Source organism: Spermophilus citellus (assembly GCF_964194105.1).
Source record: "Spermophilus citellus genome assembly, chromosome: 18".
In the NCBI taxonomy this organism is placed as follows: Eukaryota; Metazoa; Chordata; class Mammalia; order Rodentia; family Sciuridae; genus Spermophilus; species Spermophilus citellus.
The window spans coordinates 11,751,451-11,769,052 of NC_138200.1; the positions used below are offsets into that span (position 1 = coordinate 11,751,451).

Below are 17,602 nucleotides of genomic sequence, written 5' to 3' on the forward strand. Positions count from 1 at the left end.
CAGCAGGGAGACCAGCACCCAGCGCCATGTCAGTTGTTAACGTCTTTAATGGGGAAATCTGATTGCATCTGACAGTTGTCAAAATGCAGGGTAGCTCCAAATTCACCCTGTGTTAATTTTGGTTCTTTGGAAGTGAATGATAAGGCTGACATTTTTGGACATTGAGGCAGTAGTCTTCTCTGTGGGTTTTCTACTACATTTCCAAACATCTTATGTAACAGCTGGTATTGCTACAGGGTTCAGTCCCCTCTGCTTGTGACAGCCCCACACACTTTTTTTTTTTTTTTTTTTTTTTTGGTAGCAGCTATAGGAGGTTTGTCACCAATTGGTCACCTGCTCCCAAGGCAAGGAGTTCAACCTCTTTGCCTGCCACTCCTGGGGAGGAGACAGGGACTCCATTGGAGAGATTGGAGGAGCAGCTCTCCCTGCTCTGGAGGGCATGGCCAGCACATGATCCAGATGGAACCCCTGTGCGCCGCTGCAGGCGCTTTCTTTAGAAGCAGTGTTGAACAGCGTGGTGACACACATCTTGGTTTTGGTTTGGGATGGTTTCCTAATCACTCAGTTCATGACTGTAGTGTTTTAAATTCATTTTTACCTTTTGTTTTGGTTTGTTTTAAATGTGTAACATACACATAACAAATTGCACTTGTAAGTGTAGAGTTCAATGAATCTTCAAACTGTAGCTTATATACTCAACAGCCAAGTCAAGTACAGAATCTGCCTGACCCTCAAAGTCCTTTTATGCTCCTTCCTGTCACTATCCCCCATAAAGGGTAACCAATGTCGTGGATTTTTAAAAAATTTTTATTATTATAATTATTTTTAACATTTATTTTGTTTGTTTATTTTTATGTGATGCTGAGGATCAAACCCAGTGCCTCATAAGTGCTAGGTGAGCGCTCTACCACTGAGCCACAACCCCAGCCCTATTATTATAGTTGTTTTTATTGGTACTAGAGATTGAACCCAGGAGCACTTTTACACTGAGCTACAGTCCTTTTTTAGTTTTTATTTTGAGATAGGGTCTCAGCAAATTGCTACAGGTTTTGCTATCCTAGAACTTGCAGTCCTCCTGCCTCAGCCTCTGGAGTCACTGAGATTACAATTGTGCACCACTACTCCTGGCTGCCCTGATATTTAACAGCATGGATTAGTTGTGCCTGATTTGAGTTTTCCATAAGTGGAATCGTGCAGTACGTGTGTGGCCTCTTGTGCTCTACATAGTGAATGTCATCTGTGGTGTTGGGTGTACCTAGAGATGGTTCCTTTTCATTTCTATATAACATTCCATTCTGTGGACATAACCAGTATAGTTTTATTATCTTTACTTTTTGAAAAAATAATATCTCCCTGTCCCTCCAATATGTTTCCTCCTCCCTCCAGTCACTCCTGCTACCCAGGGCCTCACTGTTAGCAGTTCATTATTTTCTGCCTGGCTTGTTCTGTACATATACAAGTGTATATAACTACCTTCTCCACTCCTTTTAAAAAAATATGTAGTGTAAAAAAAAATTGGGGCTGGGGGTGTAGCTCAGTGGTATAGTACATGCCTAAACCCAGTGTGAAGCTCTGGGTTTAATCCCCAGCAATGGAAAATAAAAAAGGAAATAAAAAATACACGGTATATGCGGGGTGCAGTGGCACACGCCTGTAATCCTAGCAGCTCAGGAAGTTGAGTTGGGAGGATGTGAGTTCAAAGCCAACCTCAGCAGTGGTGAGGCACTAAGCAACTCAGTGAGACTCTGTTTCTAAATAAAATACAAAATAGGGCTGCGGATGTGGCTCAGTGGTCAAGTGCCCCTGAGTTCAATCCCTGGTAACACACACACACACACACACACACACACACACACTGTATATAGACTGTTCTCCTTGCTTTCTTTTCTTTTTCTTTTTTTAAAAAAAAATTATTTTTTAGTTGTAGTTGGACAAAATACCTTTATTTTATTTTAAAAAAATTTTTAATATGGTGCTAAGGATAAAACCCGGGGCCTCACATGTGCTAAGCGAGTGCTCTACCACTGAGCCATGACCCCAGCCCCTCTTTTTCTTCTTTTAATGAAGAACTGTATCATGCAATCCCACTGTCACTTTATATAAAGTCCCCCCTATTCTTTTAAATAGTGTTTAACATTACATTTCATGTAATTTTTTTTCACAATATGTCTCTCAGAAACTTCTGTATATCATTTGTTTCCCTCTCGTGCTTTGTGTCTTCCTGAGAAAAGAGCATTCTCACAGACCTGGGCTGCAGATGACGGTCACCCTGTGCTTGAACTTTCTTCTGACAGATGACCCTTCCTGAGAACTCCCTTCCTTTTTTGAGATAAACGTCACACAAGATAAAATGCACCACTCTGACCACTTAAAATGTATCATCCAGTGGTTTTTAGTATATTGACAGAGTCTCCACGCTCTAACTCCGATTATTTTCATCATCCCCAAAAGAAACCACATAACCATTAAGCAGTCACTTCCTACATGCCATCCCCAGGTTACCCTTGGCAACCACTGATCCACTTTCTATCTCTATGGATTTGCCTTTTTGGCATTTCGTATAAATGTACATGTGGTCTTTCATGTCTGCTTTCATTTACTTAGTGTAATGTTTTTGAAGTTCATCATATTATAGCATGCTAAGCATATGCTCTACCACTGCGCCACACCCTCAGCTCATCTTTCTTTTTAATTGAATAATATTCCATTAATACACTATATAGTGGAAAGGAAAGACAAAAAATAATAAATAAGAAAAATATGCTACACAATGTTGATCCATTCATTGGTTGATAACTGTTTGGGCCCCTTCCATGTACAACTGTTTTTACTTATGAGGAAGAGAATACCACCCTGGAGGTAGACTGTCCCCACTTTACGAGTTAGGAAGCAAGCAGTAGGGATGAAATGAAATCTTTTGCTCTAGGATCACATGGCAGTAAGGAAGTAGAACTGGGAAGGACCAGACCTTGTTTTTTTTTTTTTAATATTGTTTTAGTTGTCAGTGAATTTATATATATATATATATATATATATAGTGCTGATATATATATATATATATATATATAGTGCTGAGAATCGAACCCTGTGCTTCACACATGCCAGGCAAGTGCTCTACCACTGAGCTACAACCCCAGCCCCAGACCCTGTTCTTGACATTGGTACACAGCTCGGAACAACTCAGACATTGTCCTTGCTTTAATGGGGTTAAAAGTCTAGTGTGGAGCTGGGGTTATAGCTCAGTGGTACAGCACTTGCCTCACTCATGTGAGGCACTGGGTTGGATCCTCAGCACTGTATAAAATAAATAAATAAATAAAGTAAAGATGTTGTGTCCATCTTTAAAAAAATCTTAAAACAATGTCTAGTGTGGGAAGTAGCTCAGTGGTGGATCACTTGCCTACCACGCGCAAGACCCTGGGTTCCACCCCCAGCACTACCAGCACTAGTGAGGGGTGTGGGAAGCCATTCTGACACGTGATTGGGTGACTCCCGTTAAGGGCCTGAGGCGCTTTGGCTGTGTCGAAGCTTTCCCGACCCTTTCCTGATGAGAGAGCCCATCCGTGTGGGGGTGTGCCTGACCACTGACCCCGGGGGCCCAATCACTGACCCTGACCTTGGAGTGCAGCCCCCCCTCAACCTTCATTGGATGGAATTCTCCCCTGAATCTCTTGTTCCCCAATAAAAGGCTACTCCCCAGCGTGTTCACTCTCTCTCCTGCTAGCCCTGAGTAATCCTCGCTGCCCTGCCAGGCGGTTAGAGGAGGGAACCAGAGAGGGGAGCCGTCTCGGACCTAGCAATATAAATAAGGAAACTGAGTCTGTGTGTTTTATTTCGATCTCATCTAACTAACTTTATGCCTAGAACCTCATTAATGAAACCATTGCGCAGGCCGCGTGGTAGAGAGGGGGACAAATGTTAGCTAATATAAACCAAGAAAAAAATTGAAGTAGGGAATACCAAGTGGCTTAGGAATAGAAAGTGGTTCCTGGTAGGAGGTGAGGGAGAATCCTTTAGTCTGAAAAGGTGACATTTGAGCAGAGACCTAAAGGGTGGAAGGTACCAGCAATGCGAAGGAGTGGTGGAAGAGTGGCCTGGGGGAAGCGGGGAGGGACATGTGCAAGGACCCTGAGGAGGGAAGGAGCCAGCGTTTCCTGGACAGGAAGCAGCCCATGTAGCTGGAGGAGGTGACCTGGCTTGCAGGAGGCCAGCAGGGCTGAGCCTTGGGAAGGCCCTGCCCTTGGTGCCTCTTCTTCCGCCCGGTAGTGCTGTGGTGCAGGAGTGCACGCACTCCGCACCAGCTGTGACTTACGTAAGTGCTTCTTGTCTGTGGTTCCTCAGTTGGAGATAATTATAGCACCTGCCTGGCAGAGCGCAGTGCGGCGAGTAGCAGCTTGTGTTGTTCTTGCCCATCTGGCACCTTGCGAGCACTCAGGTGCTGGCTGCATTTATTGCAGTTTTTGCCTGGGCATCTCCTCTCCCTTCAGGAGAAGGATTGTTAGGCTGACCCTTCCCGTTTGCCTGTGAGGAAACTGCTTTTCAGAGATGTTGGATTCAGATTGGAAATGACAGGGCTAGGTTTGGAACCCAGGTCTGCCTCACCCCAAGTTCAGGCTCCTTCCTCTCATAAAGCCATGTTCCTTTTTGTCGCATCAGGCAAACGAAGTCTTGGTGACTTCCTGACTGGAAGGTGAGAGAGGAGATGGGAGCAGCAGGTAGTCCCTGGGGGACAGGGCAGGGCAGCAGAGAGTGGTGGACTAGGGATCTTTGAAGACATAATAACTCAATATTCTGGGGTCCTAGTGAAAGAGCCCCCAGCCGGAAGGCAAGAGGTTTGCATCAGTATTTCCTGACTGCTCCCACCTCTGCACCGGTCTGTGCAGCTCCAGCTGTCAGGAAGGAATAGCAGATCCCGAGGGAGTTCTTATTATAGATAGGTCTTCCTTTCTTTTAACAAATAACTATCCAGCATCAATTACTAATGCTTCCTAACTGACAGTGGTTGAGCACCTACTACGTGCCATGCCCTGTGACCATGTTATTTATGTGCATGGTCTTCAGTGTGATCAGCCCTATTTTATAGATGAGGAAACTGAGGCTCCAGGAGGTTAGCCAGCAAGGTGACACAGCTAGTGTGTGGCAGATCTGGGATTCAAACTGAGGAATCAGTAATGAGCAAAACTGGACAAGCCTCCATCCATCCATCCGTCTATTCTGGGAGCTTCTGTGGAGTCTGTGAGATGAGTTCAATGAAGTTATGAATGTGGCATGTGGAGTCTGAAGAGACCAAGATGTATTTGCTTGGTATTCACCTGGGTCATGCCATGCTCTATCCAACCCACAGGAACACAGTGGCACTGCTCCCCATTGACAGCCCTAGTCCCCATTGACACATAGATGACATTGCAGGGGACATGGCAGCCCAAATGGGGGTGATCTCTTTTTCAGTCTCTGGCCCCACAACAGGCCCAAAGATACAGCAGACATTGATGGTGGCCTTTCTCCCTGCCCACAGTTGGAGAAGGAGGAGCAGATACACAGCGTGGACATCGGGAATGATGGCTCAGCCTTTGTGGAGGTGCTGGTGGGCAGTTCGGCTGGAGGGGCCGGCGAGCAAGACTATGAGGTAAGCAGGACTGGGAGATGCTGACCTCTGCCTGTCCCCGTAGGGCCTCCGGCGTTCCTTGCAAGGGTGAAGTCATATCCTTTAGCTGCCTTCTGGAGGGTTGCCAGGTGTGCAGAGAAGACAAAGAGCAGACATGGGTGGTGAAGGGCCATCAGGGAAGAGCCCAGTTGCTTATGTCATGTTGCATAAAAAACAGAAACTCTTGCTGGGTTCTGGAGTTTAGTTGCTGCTTGAGAGCAAAGCTGCTCTTCTCTTGTCAGGTCCCCAGCGTTGTCCCAGATTTCCTGGCATTTGAGATTCTGCGTCATTTGGGACGCCTCTGTTAGGCATTTCATTTGCAACAAATGTTTACAAGAAGGAATGCCTTTAGCTCTATTATAGATATCTTATTTTTTAATGTTTTAAAGATGTGGTCTTGCTGTGTTGCCCATTCCGTCCCTGAACTCCTGGGCTCAAGCCATCCCTCTCAGCCTCTCGGGTAGCTGGAACTAAGGTGCTGCCACTGCACCTGGCTTACACGGTCCCTTTTTCGATGGTTGAGTTATTAGAACTGGATTTGTAAGGTGCTAGTTATTCAGCTTGTTAATCGGGGGTGGGTAGAAATAAACCTACTGTTCACAAAGTCTGAGTGAACAAACCAGTTTTCTACAAGATACATTTGTTATAGGAAAAAAGTTTTTAATTGAGGTATATTTTGTATACAATGAAATGCATAGACCTGCACGTGCGGGGAAAAAGTTTTGATATATGTACACCCAGTGTAAAAGTCCCCCAAGCATTTCCAGCATTCCTTACAGTTCCCTGTGTCCCCTGCAGTCCACTCTTCTGACCCCAGTTTAAGACAAGCTCTGAGTTATTTTCTGTCACTATAGATAGGTTTTCCTGACCACTAATTTCATGTCAGTGGACTCTTGCAGAGTGTATCTTTTTGGTGACTGGTTCTTTCACATTATATACTCTTTTTTGGCATTCTTCCACATTGTGCAGATGCCAGTGGTTTGTTCCATTTTGTTGCTGAATAGCATTCTATTATAGGAATATTCCATGGTTTGTTTATCTGCTCTTGTGTTCGTAGGCATCTGGGCTATTTCCAGTTTTGATTTTGTTTTCTTTTTGTGGTACTGGGGATGGAACCCAGGGCCTCCTGCATGGTAGGCAAATGCTCTACTACTGAGCTACACCCCCAAAGCCCTCAGTTTTTCACTATTAGGAATAAATCTTCTATGAACATTCTGTAGAAGTCTCCGTATGGAGATAAGTTGTCATTTATTTTGGATAATACCTACAAGTTGAGTTGTGGAGTCTTAAGAGTAAATATATTTTAACCTTACTAGATATTGACAGGTTTCCAAAGTGGTTACACCATTTTCTGTTCCCTTTAGAAGTGTTTGAAAGTTCTAGTTGCCCTGCATCTTTGCCTATTGTTAATTGGTATTGGCAGTATTTTTATTTTTATTTTTAAGCATTCAAATGATGCTTAGTGGTTTTGATTTACGCTTTCCTGAAAAGTAAAAACTTTATATACATTTCATGTACTTTGTTATGAAGTGTCTACTCAGGTCTTTGGCTTGTTCTTTATTTTGTCTTTTTATCTGTGATTTGCCTTTTCAATATCTTAACAATGCACGTGTGTGGGGGCAATGGCTCTAGGGAATCCAGAACCGTGCACCTGCTAGGCAGGCATTCTGCCACTGAACTACATTATTAGTGCCTTCTGCTGAGCAGAAGCTGAGGAAGTCCAGCCTCTCAAGGGTTATTTTTATTATTTTAAATGCTTAGTGTCTTTTGTGTCCTATAGGAAATAATTGTATGCCCAGAGTAATAATGGTCTCTGTGTGAGTTTCCTGGCACTACTGTAACAATCACTGCAAACTCAATGACTTCAAATAACACAAATTTATTATCTTACAATTGTGGACATCAGAAGGCTAGAATCCGTCTCACTGGGCGAAAATCAAGTATCGGTAGGACTGCGTTCTTTTGTGAGGCTCCAGGGGAGAATTCATCTTCTTGTCTCTTCCAGCTTCTAGGGGCCACCTGCTGGCCTCTTCCATCTAAACTAACACTCCTATTACTGTAACATCTGCTTCCATCATCATTTCTGCCCTGACTCCGGCTTTCTTGCCTCTTTCTTATAAAAAGACCCTTGTGATGAGCTGGGCATGCTGATACATGTATTTTCAGCTTCTGGGAGACTGAGGTGGGAGGATCCCTTGAGCCCAGGGGTTCAAGACCAGCCTGGACAACATAGCAAGACTTCATCTCTGAGAAGAAAAGAGAAGAGAAACCTTCATGATGACATTGGGCCCATTGGATAATCCTGGGCAATCTCCCTCATCATAAGATCTTCAACTTGCTGAGGCTGGCTTTAAACTCGCAATCCTCCTGCCTCAGCTCCTGAGCTGCTGGGATTACACCACACTGTCTTAATAGAAAAAGTAAATGCTGAAATCAAGTTGTGTTGGACTTCTAATGCTAGCCTCCTTCAAGATTCTTTTGGGCTATTTAAGATCTTTGCATTTATTTCCATATAAAGTATAAAAAGCTTGTCAGTTACTTTGTTGATTGATTTCAGACTTACAGGAAAGTTGCAAAAGTAGTGCAAAGAATTTTCATATACTCTTCATTTAGAGTCCCCAAAGTTGTTTTTATTTGTTTTTTGTGGTGCTGGGGATTGAATCCAGGGCCTTGTGTACTCGGGGCAAGCATCCTACCAACTGAGCTATATCCCCAGCACTAGAGACCCCAAAGTTAACACGTGCATATTTTTTCCTGAAGTGAGTATCATAAATTGTATGATGCTCCTTAATTCCTGCATATTTCAGTGAGTTTTTCCTAAAAACAAAGACTTTTTCTTTTCTTTCCTTCCTTCCTTCCTTCCTTCCTTCCTTCCTTCCTTCCTTCCTTCCTTCCACTGGGAATTGAACCCAGGGGTGCTCTACCACTGAGCTATATCCCCAGCCCTTTTTATTTTGAGTCAAGATCTCACTAAGTTACCCAGGCTAGCTTTGAACTTGCAATCCTCCTGCCTCAGCCTCCTGAGTAGCTTAGATTATAGGTGTGGATCTCATGCCGGCTTCCTTTCCACTCTTTCTTTTTCCCACACTGCCATGATGACTCACTAGTACCTCTAGTGCAGTGTTAAATGGAAGTGGTGAAGTGAACACCCTTGCCTTGTTCCTAATATTAAGGGGGAAGCATTGAGTCTTTCACCATTAAATATGACCGTAGGTTTGTTTGTTTGGTACCGGGAATTTAACCCAAGGGCTCTTAACCACTGAGCCACATCCACAGCCTCTTTTATGTTTTATTTGGAGACAGGGGCTCACTGATTACTCAGGGCCTTACTAGTTGCTGAGGCTGGTTTGATTGGTTGATATATATATATATTAGATGTCAGTCTGAGGAAGTTTTTTCTGTTCCAGTTGAGAGCTTTTTGTTAAATCACAAAAGCATGTTCAATTTTATCAACGTTTTCTGTTGTACAGGGAATTTTTTTCTTAATACTGGGAATTGACATAATTCTATCCATGAGCTACATCCCTAGCCCTTTTTATTTTTAATTTTGAGACAGGGTCTTCCTAAGTTGCTGAGGCTGACTTTGAACTTTCATACTCCTGCCTCAGTTGTTGGGATTATGGTTCCTGGCTACAAGGAACATTTTACCAAATGAAGTTTCTTATAATAAATATTTTTATTCTCAAGGTGAGATAAGTCAGCAGTCTTTGGAACTATTGTGAAAAAGTTCTCCTCTTGGCAGATCAGTGTTATTCTTTATAATGATAAAAACAGAATAAGTGCATTAAAATTGTATTTGTAGTTGTAGATGGACAACATGCCTTTGTTTTATTTGCTTATTTTTTGTATGTGGTACTGAGGATAGAACTCAGTGCCTCACACATGCTAAGCAAGTGCTCTGCCACTGAGCTACAACCCCAGCCCCAGAATAAGTGCATTTTAAGCTAAGATTATCATATCTGGTGTGTGAATGTTTATTTTGCTTTGCTTGCCTTTCTAGAAAGGAGGACTGGATAGCTCAGAGTTTTGTCTTCCCAAGGTCCAAAAACACCTATGCTGACAGTTTTATTCTTTCAAGGTGTGTTTTTTTTTTTTTTTTTTGTACTGGGTATTGAACTCCGGGGTGCTTAACCACTGAGCCACATCCCCTGCCCCCCCCCCCTTTTAAAATATATTTTATTTAGAGACAGGGTCTTGCTGAGTTGCTTAGGGCCTTGAGAAATTGCTTAGGCTGGCGGTGATCCTCCTGCCTCAGCCTCCCTAGCCACTGGAATATTTTACCAAACATTTTACTGGTATTACAGGTGTGCATTGGTGGCACCTGGCCTTTCAAGGTTTTTTGTTTGCTTGTTTGTTTTTTAGATACCCAGGATTAAACTCAGGGACGTTCAACCACTGAGCCACATCCCCAGTCTTATGTTGTATTTTATTTAGTTGAGTTGTATTTATTTAGTTGCTTAGTGCCTCACTTTTGCTGGGGCTGGCTTTGAACTCTCGATCCTCCTTCTTCAGCCTCCTGAGCCACTGGAATTACAGGATTGCGCCACCAAGCCTGGCCTTTCAAGGTTTCTAGTTAAATTTCTGCTCTGGTTCTGTTCTGTTACAACTTCTAGCCACAACTGAATTGAGGTCTCTGGGTCTTAGTGCTTGGTTTCCACTGAGAAATTAGATATAGCTGGAAGAACCAAGAAAGAAAAGGTAAAAGGGTGGAGCAGGTGTGGTCAAGGTTAACATCACCTACAAATCAAGCATGAGGCACATTATAGCAATAACCAATGTCATTTTCTACAAAGCCAACATGTTCTTTCTTCACCATCTAAACTGTACAGAGGAGTTCTGGGGTTAGTATGGACTAGAGGTAAAAGGTTTAATTTTGGAAGCTTAAAGGCAGCATTGGATGGTGCAAGTCTGACAACCAGAGTGGGTATCTCTTTACGTCAAATGGGAGGAGATATGCAGAGGAAATCTGCCTCTTAGTGTGGACAGTAGTTGCTGCCACAATCTGCATTATCCTTTTATTCCAGTCATCAGGTGAGAAATTCAGCTTCCCTGTCCTCAGAATCAGGCCTTTAAAAAAAAAAAAAATAAGTGTTTGGTACTAGGGATTGAACCCAGGAGCATCCACTGAACTACATCCCCAGGCTTTTTTTTTTTTTTTTTTTGTGTGTGTGTGTGTGTGTGTGTGTGTGTCTGTGTGTGTGTGAGACAAAGTCTTGCTAAGTTGCTTAGGTCCTCAGTGAATTGCTGATGCTGGCCTCGAACTTGCAATCCTTCCATGTCAGCTGCTAGAATTGCGGAGATTACAAGCATGGACCACCACACCCAGCTGAGAATAGGCCTTTTATAAGCAAATATAGTCAAGGCCAGGGTGATAGCTTCCCTTCTTATGATTTCTTTGTCTTTGTTGTTTTCTTTTCACAAACAGAGCTGGCCACAAAGAGACATGTAGTTATATTCTGCATTTTTCTCAGCAAAAGGCCTTTATTTTCTAATTTTATAAATTTCACAGTATGTCATTTAGAAAAGAGCCTAAGTAACAGAATACACCTAGTCAAAAGTTTCTTATTGGATCCAGAAATATAATTTGTTCTTTCCTAAGGAAGGAAAAAGGAAGGACCCCTTTTCCTTGGGGGTCTAGCATTAGGCAGGCCCAGAGTTGATCTGGCAGCGTAACGAAGTTAGAGTGTTTCATTGGCATCTCTTTGATTCTTTTGGATTTGGCCTCATGGTCACAAGATGATAGTTGCTGCTCCATCTATCACTTGGTAACATCCAAAGCAAGAAGTGGGAGGGGAGGCGGATGGCAGAAATGCAGTAGCCCTCTTCCTTCCTCTGTTTCTCTTTATTGAACAAAGAAAATCTTTCCTAGAAGCAAGCCTTCCTCTTCTCCAAGCAGCCTTCCTCTTCTCTCTGACTGGATAGAACTGGATCACAGTCCAACCACTGGCAGAGGGATGGGGTTGTTTGAATCAATCATGATTTATTCTGTTATGTTGGGTACACACCTTCTTCTCTTTCAAAACGTCTTGGTCAGGTCTGATTGTCTTTTGTTCCTTTATCATACTATCAGTAACTCCATTATTTCTTTAAATGATTAAATAGAGTTATTTTTATGTTGTATGTTTTATAATTTGAATAAGTTTGGTTTCTGCTGACCCTAAGTCAAGGGCAGCTGCATCCCAGAGGTGCATGCTTGTGTGTGTGTGTGTGTGTGTGTGTGTGTGTGTGTGTGTTTAATCATTGACTTCTGTTCTTTGGGCATATATCTGTAGGAATCCTCTCAGGGCATGCTTTGAAGTTCAGTCCTCCAAAGACGAGTTCCCCTGGGTCAGGCGGTAATTCATCTGGTGCTGAGGATCGAACCCAGTGCCCCACAAATGCAAGGCAAACGCTCTACCACTGAGCTACAGCCCTAGCCTGGCAGTATAATTTTTAACTGCAAATGTTTGAGAGTAAGATTTGTGACTGGGAGTTCTCCAGAGAGAATTTTTCTCCTTTTCTCAGTGAAGGCCAAGATATTCTCCTAGACTGTTTCCATAGGCACAATTTCCCCTAATTTACCTACTGAGAATGTTACCCTTTGAGGATCCCAGCTCTCTGTGATGTGGCAGTGATCTCTGAGGTGCCATCTTCTTTGCTTGGGGGCCAGGCTCTGTCTCGTCTTCTCTACCAAACCACACAGGGCCCTTTATTTATATCTTTGATTTTCAGTACAGGCACAGGTTCATTTAGAAAACCAAGGATTACACATTCAAGCTTTTTTTTTACTGCTGTGTCCAAAAGACCTGACAAGAATATCAAGGAGAAAAGGATTATTTGCTGCTCATGGTTTTAGAAGCTGCAGTTCATAGACGGGTGACAGCATTGCTCTGGGCCCAAGGTGAGGCAGAACATCATGGCAGAAGGGAATGGTGGAGGAAGGCAGCTCAGGACTTGGCCACAGGAAGCAGAGACCAGGGCCCTTTAAAATCAAGTTCTGTGCCATCTGGCATTAGCATCAGGATAGACCAGAAAAATCAGTGCTGCCATTGCGGGCATGCCCCCACCAGGAGACCACACCAGTTGCTTTAGCAAAGGGAACATAATGTGAAGAATTAGTAGCTAGGTTTCCTTCCAGCCTGAGGTCTAATGAAGAAGCAACAGGAGGAGTTGTTCTCCCATCCACTGCCTCTGGTATCCCTGAGAGAGGCAGGATGAGGCTGGCTCCACAGATGTCAGGAAGCTGTAAACTGGATTAATCTGGGGCTGTAGGAAAGATCCTCAGTAGCTGTGTCCTGGGTGTGCTCCTAGAGTCTGCAAATGGACAAGAAGGAGCAGAGCCCTCTCCTCATACCTTGCAGCCCAGTGAGGCTGTTTCTCTTCCCCTTGTCTCTAGCTCCCCCTATTGGCAGGGCCTGGTAAGGTGTAGTGGGCAACAGAAATGTCCTTCACCAAGGGCAGCCCACATCATAGTGTCAAGGGTGAGGTGGGTGTGAGTGGAGAAGCAATCACTTAATAATTGACGCTGTTCCCTGCATTTTTGGATTCTGCTTTATCATTTCTGGCCTCCTGTAATTCTCTTAGCCTTTCCACTGACTCAGCCATGCATTTCCAAAGGCATTTGAATATTGTGCCGGTCACTATGAATACTTTCTGCTGGGAGAGTTCCTTAGACATGTAGCCTGCCATATTGTCTGATATTAAAACTCCATGGAAGAGTTCAGAGAAGGATCATTCAGATCCAGAGGTTAGAAAGAGTCCTTTGGACTACCATATGATTCAGCAATCCCACTCCTGGGTGAATACCCACAAGAAATAAAAATCAGTATGTTAAGATATTTCTGCATAATATAAACATATCCCCATGTTTATTGCAGCATGATTCACAATAGCCAAGATATGGAATCAATTGCAGTATCCAGCAGTGGACGAAGAGATACAGGAAACATTGCTTATATACACAACGGAATATTATTCCACCATAAAAAGAATGAAATTCTAGCTGGGCATGGTGGTGTATGTGGCTCAGGAGGCTGAGGCAGGAGGATCGTGAGTTCAAAGCCAGACTCAGCAAAAGTGAGGCACTAAGTAACTCAGCAGGACCCTGTCTCTAAATAAAACACAAAATAGGGCTGGGGATGTGGCTCAGTGGCTGAGTGCCCTGAGTTCAAGCCCCAGTACCAAAAAAAAAAAAAAAAAAAGAAAAGAAAGAAAGAAAGAATGAAATTCTGTCATTTGCAGCAACATGGATAGTACTGCAAGAAATCATGTTAAGTTAATAAGCCAAGTACTGAAATCAAACACCACATGTTCTCACTTAAGGAGGGAAGCTTAACAGTTGATCTCAAATAGGAAATAGAGAATAGAAGAGTGGTTCCTAGATCCTGGGAAGGGTGTGTGAGAGGAGGGATGGAGAGAGAATGGCTGATGGGTGCAGGGTTACAGTTGGGTAGGAAGAATGACTTCTCCATAGCACAGAATAATCACAGTTGGCAAGAATTAATTGTACATTTCAAAATAGCTAGTAGAGAGAATTTTGAATGTTCCCAATGCAAAGAAATGTGCCAGTTACCCTGATGTGATCATTGCACACTGTTTACATGTATTGAATGTCACACTGTACCCCATAAATCTGTGCGATTGATATGTATCAATTTAAAAACATGCATATATATCTATATTGTGGGTTGGGGATAGAAGTTGGTGGTGCGGTGTAGGTCAGTGGTAGAGTGCTTGCCCTAGTGTGCATAAGGCTCCGTATTTGATCACCACAAATAAATTTTTAAAATATATATAAAGATAGTCGGGGCTGGGATTGTGACTCAGTGGTAGAACGCTTGCCTAGCACATGCGATCCTCAGCGCCACATAAAAAATAAGTAAGTAAATAAATAAATAAAGATATTATGTCCAACTACAACTAAAAAATAAATAGATAGATAGGTATTTTAAAACTACCTTGGAAACCTGTGTCAAGTCAATACTTACTGGGTCTGGAAGTGTCCAGGCTCAAGCTAGAGTCTAATCGTCCCCTACCGCATACCCTTGGGTCCCTTGTCCTCTTGCCTAGCCCCTAGGAGGTGTCATCTAAAGCAGCCAGCCCTGGTTCTCATTCACCATGCCTTCTTCTCTCAGGTCCTTCTGGTAACCTCATCCTTCATGTCCCCTTCTGAGAGCCGCAGTGGCGCAAACCCCAACCGTGTTCGCATTTTTGGGCCTGACAAGTTGGTCCGGGCTGCCGCTGAGAAGCGCTGGGACAGGGTCAAGATTGTGTGCAGCCAGCCCTACAGCAAGGTACCTCACTGAAGGCGCAGAGCCCTTGGTTCTGGGTGAGGAGGGAACTGAGGGGCCGATCCTGAGTCCCAGAGGGCTGAGAGGAATGGACAACTCTATCCCCATGGGGTTGTTGGCAAAGCTGGATCCCTGCATTCCTGGAAATGGGTTTGGGATCCTCCCCGTGCTGAGAAGCTTATTTCCCTGGAGTCTAGCAAAGGTGAACTGTGGCACATCTGAAAGGAATTGGAGGAGGGGCAACTGACTCATCAGCAGGGACTAGAGTTAACCTCATGGGACTGTAGTCTGACCATTGGGTTCAAAACATGCCTATGTCACTTTTTAGCTATGTGAACCTGGGCAGGTGACTTAGCATCTCTGGGCCTCTATTTCCTAATATTTATATGGGAGTCTCAGCTGTGGTGACAGTGAGACCCAAATATGTAATAGCACAGCACAATAAAGATGTACTTCTTGCCATTCAGCTGTCCTGGGAGGTATTTAGCTGGTCAGCTGCCTCCTCTCCATGAGGTCATTTGGGGATCCGACTCCTCCTACTTTGTGGCTCTGCAGCCAGCTGGCAGAGCAGGAGAGAACTGGGAGTATTTCTGTGTTCAGGAAGTAGTACACAGCATTCCTCCCATTCCTAGTAGGAATTTGAGCATGTGGAAGTAAATTCGCTTGGCTGCCCAGCAGTCTTCGCCAGTTGCTGTAAGGGCTAAAGGAGCTAATGCATGTCAAGGGCACAGAGCTGACCTGACCCTGAGTCAGGGCCCAGCACAGTTCTGTATCATCATCCTCATCCATAGGGCACCTCCTTAGACATTGTGTCCTTACGAGAGAAAGAGCAGGGCTGGGGGTGTGGCTCAGTGGTAGAGCACTTGCCTAGCACACGTGAGGCATTAGGTTTGATCCTTAGTGCCACATAAAAATAAAATAAAGGTATTGTCCACCTACAACTAAAATATATATACATATTAAAAAAGAGAAAGAGCCAGAAAGGGACTTTTCTAAGTGAAAGGGTCTTCGGGCCAGGTTCTGTCCTTGGCCCATACACCCTGACTTTCACTCCTGCTTTCCCAGGACTCCCCCTATGGCCTGAGTTTTATACGGCTTCATAGTCCCCCAGATAAAGACCAGGCAGAGGCCCCATCCCAGGTAAGCTCCACCTGCCACCCCTTTCCTCTCCACCCCTACCTGCCAGCCATCCTTCCACTGCACTGACTTGTGGGACCTTAGAAGGTGACCGTGACCAAGCTTGGCCAGTTCCGTGTGAAGGAGGAGGATGACAGTGCCAGTTCCCTGAGGCCAGGGGCTCTCTTCTTCAGCCGGATTAACAAGACATCCCCGGGTAAGTGTGGGAACCTGGGTGCTAAGTTAATGGAGGGTTGGGACCTGGACTCATAGGTCTGAGAGGAGGTGGCTGGACCCCTGGGTCTGAGAGAAGACAGCTCGGGGCCTGGACCCCTAGGGCTAAGGGAGGAGAGCTTGGGCCCAGACCCCTAGATTACTGCTGGGTTTTAGGACTGACACTGTATGTCCCATGGATAGGAGCGAAAGGGTCTCAGGCCCAGCCCTTTCATCCTGCTTCTGCTTTCTCCCTCTGTAGCCACAACCAGTGACCCAGCAGGGCCCAGCTACGCAGCAGCTACCCTCCAAGCCTCTAGTGCGGCCTCCTCAGCCTCCCCAGTTTCCAGGCCTGTCAGCAGCACCTCTAAGGTGAGATCACGAGACTTCGGTGGGATGGAGAAGGAAAGAAGCTGGAAGCCTCAGCCCATTCTTACCCCCACAGCCTCAGGAGTCTCCCAAAGGGAAGAGGAAGTTGGATTTGAATCTAGAAGAAAGGAAGATCCCCAACAAACCATCAGCCCAGCCCTCACCACCTGCCCTCAAGAGACCCAAATGTGAGCTAACTAGATCCCTGATTTCCACACGGCCTGGACTCCAGGGTCTGACAGGGAGGACTGAGGCGTGAATTCCTGGGCCTGGGGGAGGGGCTGGATATTTAGCCCCAGTGGTATTAACTGACTCTTTACCCTTTTGCTTCCCAGTACCAGCTCCTACCCGCACCCCATCCACGGCCCCCGTTCCTGCCGCAGCACACGGGGCAGTGCCAGGGAAGCCCCGGGGAGAAGGCACCAAGGCCAGGGGAGCCCGAGCTGGCCCGCAGGAGCTGGGGAAGATCCTTCAGGGTGTGGTGGTGGTTCTGAGTGGCTTCCAGAACCCCTTCCGCTCAGAGCTCCGGGATAAGGCTCTGGAGCTGGGTGCCAAGTATCGTCCAGACTGGACCCCAGACAGCACTCATCTCATGTAGGCCGCCTTCCTGCCCTGCCCTGTCCTCCATTGCTTCTCTTTCTACCTCCCCGCCACCTGCTGCTTGTCTGTCTCCCTGGCTCACCTGCCTCTGCCTCTTTTTCTCCTCTTATTTCTACATCTATCTTATCTCCCATCCCTTCCGTCTCCAGTGTCACTTGTTCTCTTTACTTCCTCTCCCCCTCTCTGTCACTCCTCTGTTTTTTCCCTTTGCCCCTCAGATCACGCCTAACCAAACCCCTCAATTCTGCCCCCACCAGCTGTGCCTTTGCCAACACCCCCAAGTACAGCCAGGTCTTGGGCCTCGGAGGTCGCATTGTGTGTAAAGAATGGGTGCTGGATTGTCACCGCATGCGTCGGCGGCTGCCCTCCCGAAGGTGAGGCCTCACTGCAC

At 45.1% G+C, this 17,602-nt stretch overlaps 1 protein-coding gene across 2 annotated transcripts in view; it reads left to right on the forward strand.

The window, feature by feature from the left end:
* The window catches only part of XRCC1 (X-ray repair cross complementing 1), a 39,822-nt gene that overhangs the window by 4,154 nt on the left and 18,066 nt on the right, over positions 1 to 17,602 (forward strand). The window contains exons 1-9 of one of the 2 annotated variants that reach the window (XM_081274768.1): positions 4,299 to 4,312; positions 5,516 to 5,626; positions 14,758 to 14,916; positions 15,979 to 16,053; positions 16,135 to 16,246; positions 16,505 to 16,614; positions 16,688 to 16,799; positions 16,947 to 17,205; positions 17,469 to 17,585. In XM_081274768.1, the coding sequence (XP_081130894.1) occupies positions 14,782 to 14,916; positions 15,979 to 16,053; positions 16,135 to 16,246; positions 16,505 to 16,614; positions 16,688 to 16,799; positions 16,947 to 17,205; positions 17,469 to 17,585 (920 nt within the window). In that variant the 5' untranslated portion in view covers positions 4,299 to 4,312; positions 5,516 to 5,626; positions 14,758 to 14,781. Of the gene's footprint in view, positions 1 to 4,298; positions 4,313 to 5,515; positions 5,627 to 14,757; positions 14,917 to 15,978; positions 16,054 to 16,134; positions 16,247 to 16,504; positions 16,615 to 16,687; positions 16,800 to 16,946; positions 17,206 to 17,468; positions 17,586 to 17,602 lie in introns of those variants that run through there. The other variant, XM_081274767.1, reaches the window with a different exon arrangement.